The 9117-nt window shown below is 45.6% G+C and overlaps 1 protein-coding gene across 1 annotated transcript in view; it reads left to right on the top strand.

Annotated features, from left to right (window-relative positions):
* Positions 1–7816: 7816 nt before the first annotated feature.
* Positions 7817–9117, top strand: part of NSMAF (neutral sphingomyelinase activation associated factor) — a 103862-nt gene continuing 102561 nt past the window's right edge. The window contains exon 1 of the mRNA XM_077270536.1: positions 7817–8024. Within this exon, the coding sequence (XP_077126651.1) occupies positions 7975–8024 (50 nt within the window). The 5' untranslated portion in view covers positions 7817–7974. The remainder of the gene's footprint in view (positions 8025–9117) is intronic.

Raw genomic sequence — 9117 nt, 5'->3', positions numbered from 1 at the left:
ACGAAAAGACACTGGATTGATAATCTCAGAAATCCTATAAGGACCAATAAACCGAGGCTTGAACTTCGGGGAAGAAACCTTCATAGGAACATGACGAGAAGACAACCAGACCAAATCCCCAACCCGAAGCCAGGAACCCACACGCCGACGACGGTTGGCAAAACGCTGAGCCTCCTCCTGAGACAACACCAAATTGTCCACAACATAAGCCCAAATCTGCTGCAACCTGTCAACCACAGAGTCCACCCCAGGACAATCAGAAGACTCAACCTGCCCTGAAGAAAAACGAGGATGAAACCCAGAATTACAAAAGAATGGTGACACCAAGGTAGCAGAACTAGCCCGATTATTAAGGGCAAACTCGGCCAATGGCAAGAAAGCCACCCAATCATCCTGATCGGCAGACACAAAGCATCTCAAACAAGTTTCCAAAGTCTGGTTAGTTCGCTCGGTTTGGCCGTTTGTCTGAGGATGAAATGCGGAAGAAAAATACAAATCAATGCCCAGCTTAGCACAAAAGGACTGCCAAAACCTAGAAACAAACTGGGAACCTCTATCGGACACAATATTCTCCGGAATGCCATGCAAACGAACCACATGCTGAAAAAACAATGGAACCAACTCAGAAGAGGAAGGCAACTTAGGCAAAGGTACCAAATGAACCATCTTAGAAAACCGGTCACAGACCACCCAGATAACAGACATCTTCTGGGAAACAGGAAGATCCGAAATAAAATCCATAGAAATATGCGTCCAAGGCCTCTCAGGGACCGGCAAAGGCGAAAGCAACCCACTGGCGCGGGAGCAGCAAGGTTTGGCCCGCGCACAAGTCCCACAGGACTGCACAAAAGAACGCACATCCCGTGACAAAGAAGGCCACCAAAAGGACCTACTAACCAAATCTCTGGTACCAAGAATACCAGGATGACCAGCCAAAACCGAACAGTGAACCGCAGAAATCACTTTACTAGTCCATCTGTCAGGAACAAACAGTTTCCCCGCTGGACAGCGGTCAGGTTTATCAGCCTGAAACTCCTGAAGAGCCTGTCGCAAATCAGGGGAGATGGCAGAAAGAATCACCCCCTCCTTAAGAATACCAACCGGCTCAAGAATCCCAGGGGAATCAGGCAAGAAACTCCTAGAGAGGGCATCAGCCTTAACATTCTTAGAACCTGGAAGATACGAGACAACAAAATCAAAACGGGAGAAAAACAGGGACCATCGGGACTGTCTAGGATTCAGCCGTTTGGCAGACTCGAGGTAAATCAGATTCTTATGATCGGTCAAGACCACAATACGGTGCTTGGCCCCCTCAAGCCAATGTCGCCACTCCTCAAATGCCCACTTCATAGCCAACAACTCACGATTGCCGACATCATAATTGCGTTCCGCAGGCGAAAACTTTCGAGAAAAGAAGGCACACGGTTTCATCAAGGAACCATCAGAATTCCTCTGAGACAAAACGGCCCCTGCCCCAATCTCAGAAGCGTCAACCTCAACCTGAAAAGGAAGAGAAACATCCGGCTGACGCAACACCGGGGCAGAAGTAAATCGGCGCTTAAGCTCCTGAAAGGCAGAAACGGCCTCAGAGGACCAATTAGCTACATCAGCGCCCTTCCTTGTCAAATCGGTCAGGGGTTTAACCACACTGGAGAAGTTGGCAATGAAACGGCGATAAAAATTAGCAAAGTCCAAAAATTTCTGAAGGCTCTTCACGGATGTGGGCTGGATCCAATCATGAATGGCCTGAACCTTAGCCGGATCCATTTCTATAGATGATGGAGAAAAAATGAAGCCCAAAAAAGAAACCTTCTGTACTCCAAAGAGGCACTTAGACCCCTTCACAAACAAGGCATTGTCACGAAGGACCTGAAACACCATCCTAACTTGTTTCACATGAGACTCCCAATCATCTGAAACAATCAAAATATCATCCAAATATACAATCATGAATTTATCAAGATAATTCCGAAAAATATCATGCATGAAGGACTGAAACACAGATGGGGCATTAGAGAGTCCGAATGGCATCACAAGATACTCAAAATGGCCCTCGGGCATATTAAACGCAGTTTTCCATTTGTCACCCTGCTTAATACGAACCAGATTATATGCCCCTTGAAGGTCAATCTTAGTGAACCAACTAGCCCCCTTAATTCTGGCAAACAAATCAGAAAGCAAAGGCAAAGGGTATTGGAATTTGACCGTGATCTTACTCAAGAGGCGATAATCAATACAAGGTCTCAAGGAGCCATCCTTCTTGGCAACAAAAAAAATCCTGCTCCTAATGGAGAAGAAGATGGCCGAATATGCCCCTTCTCCAAAGACGCCTTTACATAGCTCCGCATGGCGGCATGTTCAGGCACAGACAGGTTGAAAAGTCGGCCCTTAGGAAACTTACAGCCTGGAATCAAATCAATAGCACAATCACAGTCCCTATGCGGTGTAAGGGAACTGGACTTGGGCTCATCGAAAACATCCTGGAAATTTGACAGAAACTCAGGAATTTCAGAAGAGGGGGAGGAGGAAATTGACATCAGAGGAATGTCATCGTGAACCCCCTGACAACCCCAACTAGTCACAGACATAGATTTCCAATCCAACACCGGATTATGTACCTGTAACCATAGAAACCCCAGCACAACAGCATCATGCAAATTATGTAACACCAGGAAGCGACAATCTTCCTGATGGGCTGGCGCCATGCACATGGTCAGCTGTGTCCAAAACTGAGGTTTATTTTTAGCCAATGGTGTAGCATCAATCCCCCTCAAAGGGATAGGACTCCGCAAAGGCTGTAAGGAAAAACCACAACGTCTGGCAAATTCTAAGTCAATTAAATTTAAAGCGGCGCCTGAATCCACAAATGCCATGACAGAGAATGACGATAATGAGCAGATCAGGGTCACAGATAACAGAAATTTAGGTTGTACAGTACTGATAGTAACGGAATTAGCGATTCTCTTGGCACGCTTAGGGCAATCAGAAATAACATGATCAGAATCGCCGCAGTAAAAGCACAACCTATTCTGACGTCTGAATCCATGGCGTTTCGCTCTAGACACAATCCTATCACACTGCATAGGCTCAGGACTCCGCTCGGAAGACAACACCATAGTGTGCACAACTCTGCGCTCACGCAAGCGCCGATCAATTTGAATGGCCAGAGACATAGAATCACTCAGACCTGCAGGCGTGGGAAACCCCACCATAACATCTTTAACAGATTCAGAAAGACCCTTTCTGAAAATTGCCGCCAAAGCATCCTCATTCCACTTAGTAAGCACAGACCATTTTCTGAATTTCTGGCAATATGACTCTGCCGCTTCTTGACCCTGACACAGGGCCAAAAGTGTTTTCTCAGCATGCTCTACAGAGTTAGGTTCATCATACAATAACCCAAGCGCCTGAAAAAAGGTGTCTACATTAAGCAAGGCCGGATTCCCAGATTCCAGGGAAAATGCCCAATCCTGCGGGTCACCACGCAACAGAGAAATGACAATTTTTACCTGCTGGATGGGATCACCAGAGGAACGGGGCTTCAGAGCAAAAAACAGTTTACAGTTATTTTTTAAGCTCAAAAATTTGGACCTGTCCCCGAAGAACAGATCGGGGGTAGGAATTCTAGGCTCTAAAACAGGAGTCTGCACGATATAATCAGAAATACCCTGTACTCTAGCAGCAAGTTGATCCACCCGAGAAGCAAGTCCCTGAACATCCATGTCAACGCCTAACTCCTGAGTCACCCAGAAGTGAAGAGGGAAAAAAAGACACAACAGAGTACAGAAAAAAAAATGGCTCAGCACTTTCTTTCCCTTCTTTTGAGATGCGGTTAACTCATTGTTGGCCAGTTGTACTATTATGAACTGGTGGCCTAGGAGCAGCATGGACGAGCTCTGGAGTAGGTGGCCTCTATACTGACCGCAGACCCTGAACTTAACACATCAACTAGAAGTAGCCGTGGGATGTTCCTGTCACTCCCTAGACACCTCGTCACAGCCGGAGGACTAATTACCCCTAAAGAAAGAAACAGGAATACTATCTTGCCTCAGAGAAAATTCCCAAAGGAAAGGCAGCCCCCTACAAATATTGACTGTGAGAGGAGAGGGAAATTACAAACGCAGACTGAAAACAGAATTTAGCAAAGGAGGCCACGCTACCTAGAAAGAAAAGACAGGGCAGAGTACTGTGCGGTCAGTATAAAAAAACTACAAAAATCCACCACAGAGAATACAAAAATCTCCACACCTAACTAAAGGCATGGAGGGTAACTCTGTGACTCCAGAGCTTCCAACTTGGCTGAATAAATCTTTACACAGACAAAGCTGGACAAGAAAAAACATAGCAATTCACAGAACTATTAAGTCCACCGCATGTGGACTGCAAAAACAGAGCCAGGACTTATCTTTGATGATTTGGACAATCCAGAAGGAGAAACCAAGCAGAGATGTGGATCCCTAGAAAACAATGGACAACTGGCACTCACTAAAGGAAGGAGCCAGACTAAATAGCCCCGTCCAAAGTGGAAGCAGCTGATGACTGTTGTAAAGGACAAACAGCAGCACTACCACTTATAACCACCGGAGGGAGCCCAAGAGCAGAACCCACAACAGAATTCACAACAGTGGGCTGTGCTGTATACTACTATGTGGGCTGTGCTGTATACTACTATGTGGGCTGTGCTGTATACTACTATGTGGGCTGTGCTATATACTACTATGTGGGCTGTCCTATATACTACTATGTGGGCTGTGCTGTATGCTACTGTGTGGGCTGTGCTATATACTACTGTGTGGGCTGTGCTGTATACTACTACATGTCTGTGTTATCTGCTATACGGGTTGTGCTATATGCTATGCGGGTTGTGCTATATACTATGCGGGTTGTGCTATATACTATGCGGGTTGTGCTATATACTATGCGGGCTTTGCTATATACTATGCAGGTTGTGCTATATAGTATGCAGGCTTTGCTATATACTATGGGGGTATATTATATTCTATGGGGGAGGCCGTGTTATATACTATGTGGCTGTGTTATATACTATTGTGGGGGTATATTATATTCTATGGGGGCTGCATTATATTCTATGGGGGCTACATTATATATTATGGGGAGGTGGGCTGTATTATATTCTATGGGGGCGGTAGTAGATTTTATGAGGGATGATTGCATCATTCTCTTTGATGGGGCTGCATTATATTCTGTGGGGAGGTGGGCTGTATTATCTTCTATTCGGGGCTGCATTATATTCTATGGAGGGCTGTATTATATTTATATTCTTTGAGGGGTGATTGCGTCATACTCTATGAGGGAGCTGCATTAAACTATGAGGGGGGCTGCATTATATTCTATGGGATGGCTGCATTATACTCTAGGGTGGCTGCATTATATTCTGTAGGGTGGTGGCTGCATTATACTATATGTGGGCTGCATTATACTGTATTGAGGACTATGGGGAATACGTTATACTATATGAAGAACTATGGGGTGCATTATACTATGGGAAGTGAATTGTACTACATGGATGACTATAGCGGTGCATTATACTATATGGAGCACTATGAGGAGTGTATTATGCTATATGGACGACTGAGCAGTGTATTTTAATATATGGAGGACTATAGGGAGTGTATTATACTATATGGAGGACTGTGGTGCACATTATAATATATGGAGGACTATGGGGTGTATTTTACTAAATAAGTAAAATGCTGCATATTCAGATTGTTTTTGCTGGAAAAAAAATCCTTGTTCTCAGCAGGACATCGCCGGTGTAAACTGTTGATGTGCTGCTGATAACATGATACTGTATGGTGATCTGTTAGTGATCTATTAGTGATCGTTCTGTCCCATCATTATTCCTCAGTGGTGGAAAGAGGCCGGGAAACAAGGGTTGAACAACTTCAGTATGGTCGATCAAACTCATTTAGCGGCCTGAACTCAGCGCTTGTAAATACAACCGAAATGCTTCTGTGTGATGTGCAATATGTTAACATTTGGGGCCCCATTATAAACTTTGCCTAGGGCCCCACTTTGCCTAAAACCGGCCCTGCCTACAAGTGTACAAAGATATTATACAGTCACCATGTGACAAGTGGGCCTGTGTAACTTCAAATGCCAGGGCTGAATTTTAGTCCCAGTCCAGCCCTGCATGTGTGTACTATGTATTTGTGTGTAATGTGTAAATGTGTGTGCGATGTACGTGTGCATGCATACTTGTGTGCATGTGTGTACTATGTATATATGTGTGTGTGTATTAGGTTTATGTGTGGACTATGTATATATGGTTTTGTGCATGTGAGCACTATGTATATGTTCTCCTCCTTGGTCAGGCCTAATCTGGAATACTGTGTCCAGTTCTGGGCACCACATTTTGAAAAAGACATTGAAAAACTGGTGCAATTTTAGAGAAGAGTGACCAGAATGGTGAGCGGACTGCAAAAGTATGTCCTACGAGGAACAGTTAAAGGGTCTGGGAATGTTTAGCTTGCAAAAAAAGACTGAGAGGAGACTTAATAGCTGTCTACAAATATCTGAAGGGCTGTCACAGTGTAGAGGGATCATCCTTATTCTCATTTGCACATGGAAACACAAGAAGCAATGGGAGGAAACTGAATGGGAGGAGACACAGATTAGATATAAGGGTATGTGTCCACGTTCAGGAAACGCTGCGTGTTTGACGCTGCGCAGAGCTGCAGCGTCAAACACGCAGCGTCCAGATGTTACAGCATAGTGGAGGGGATTTTATGAAATCCCATCTCCACTATGCGTGGTAACACGCACCCGGCGGCCCTGCGATTCCGGACATGCTGCGCGTGTTTTAAGATCGCAGCATGTCCGTGTACCTTGCGGCGACACTGCGCCGCCGCAAGGTAAATCACAGGGCCCTATGTGTGGGGGGCGATGATGCCGGATGTGTGCAATGAACACATCCGGCATCATCGCGTCACAGAAGGGGGCGAGGCTTAGGGTGGAGCGGGTTCGCCGCTCCGTCCAAACCGCCGGCCATCCTGAAGGTGGAAACATACCCTTAGAAAACACTTTTTGACAGTGAGGGCGATCAGTGAGTGGAACAGGCTGCCACAAGAGGTGGTGAGTTCTCCTTCAATGGAAGTCTTCACACAGAGGCTGGGCAGACATCTGTCTGAGATGGTTTAGTGAATCCTGCATTGAGCAGGGGGTTGGGCCAGATGACCCAGGAGGTCCCTTCAAACTCTAACATGCTATGTACTCTGTATATGTGTGCATTATATACACGTGTGTAATGTATTAACAGGCATATTTTTCTCTAAGCTGCTGAAGCACGATGATGGGGCAGATGTTCTTCATTGTCACTGTCCGCCCCTATCAGCATGACTGCTGGGCCAACTGATTGGCTGCAGTGGTCACATGCTTGATGTCCCTGCTGTTTTTTTTTTATTTTTTTCATTGGAGCAGCAAGGGGTCAGTACTGCAAATTCACTTAATTTTACATGTGGACTCCCTAAGCAATAACAAAAATGTAAGCCTGAAAAACCCCTTTAAATAAAAATGGTATAAAACATATTAGAAGCTGCTAGTTTGTGCATTTTACATAGAAATGTTTCCACCAAAAAATACATAAAAAGAGAAGTAGGGTCACTCCATACCGTGTCAGCCATTGTGACTGACTGCGCAGCCTGACTAGTCACGTGGTCAGGCCACAGCCGTAGATTTGTTCTTCCGTAAACACCGGCATCTCTTCTGGACAACCAATCAAAGTGCTTGGATCCGATGAGGAAGTAGCTCGGCAACCAATCCTACGCTATTTGTTATTCACGAACATGGGCGCTACGGGAACTTCCAGCCAATCAGGTGACCGTTCTCATCACTCAGCTTCCCAGCAAGTCAAAGCTGTAGCTGCGGGGACTGCTGAGTGTCCTCCCGGCGTCGGACGCGGTCGCTGTGCGGTGACTGTAGCCCAGCTGTGCCTGCCGGGCGGACGGCTTGTCCATGGCTTCCTGGAGGAGAGCGGACTCCCTGCAGCTTTCCTCTAAGGAGAGGTGAGACCCTGTCACATTGGTGCAGTCATGAGGCTGCTGGTACAAAGGAGGCAATGTGCTCATGTACTGCGCGGCTACACAAACCTAATATATATGGTATACATTGTATAATGTGCCTATATATATATATATATATATATATATATATATATATATATATATATATATATATATACACTCACCGGCCACTTTATTAGGTACACCATGCTAGTAACGGGTTGGACCCCTTTTGCCTTCAGAACTGCCTCAATTCTTCGTGGCATAGATTCAACAAGGTGCTGGAAGCATTCCTCAGAGATTTTGGTCCATATTGACATGATGGCATCACACAGTTGCCGCAGATTTGTCGGCTGCACATCCCAAAGATGCTCCATACAAGGCAGGATGGATCCATGCTTTCATGTTGTTTACGCCAAATTCTGACCCTACCATCCGAATGTCGCAGCAGAAATCGAGACTCATCAGACCAAGCAACGTTTTTCCAATCTTCTACTGTCCAATTTCGATGAGCTTGTACAAATTGTAGCCTCAGTTTCCTGTTCTTAGCTGAAAGGAGTGGTACCCGGTGTGGTCTTCTGCTGCTGTAGCCCATCTGCCTCAAAGTTCGACGCACTGTGCGTTCAGAGATGCTCTTAGGCCTACCTTGGTTGTAACGGGTGGCGATTTGAGTCACTGTTGCCTTTCTATCAGCTCGAACCAGTCTGCCCATTCTCCTCTGACCTCTGGCATCAACAAGGCATTTCTGCCCACAGAACTGCCGCTCACTGGATTTTTTTTCTTTTTCGGACCATTCTCAGTAAACCATAGAGATGGTTGTGCGTGAAAATCCCAGTAGATCAGCAGTTTCTGAAATACTCAGACCAGCCCTTCTGGCACCAACAACCATGCCACGTTCAAAGGCACTCAAATCACCTTTCTTCCCCATACTGATGCTCGGTTTGAACTGCAGGAGATTGTCTTGACCATGTCTACATGCCTAAATGCACTGAGTTGCCGCCATGTGATTGGCTGATTAGAAAATAAGTGTTAACAAGAAGTTGGACAGGTGTACCTAATAAAGTGGCCAGTGAGTGTATATATATATATCATGACT

This window comes from Ranitomeya variabilis, chromosome 6 (genome assembly GCF_051348905.1).
Source record: "Ranitomeya variabilis isolate aRanVar5 chromosome 6, aRanVar5.hap1, whole genome shotgun sequence".
Classification (NCBI taxonomy): Eukaryota; Metazoa; Chordata; class Amphibia; order Anura; family Dendrobatidae; genus Ranitomeya; species Ranitomeya variabilis.
The sequence above is the reverse complement of the archived record's forward strand: the minus strand, read 5'-3'. Positions and strand labels throughout refer to the sequence as shown.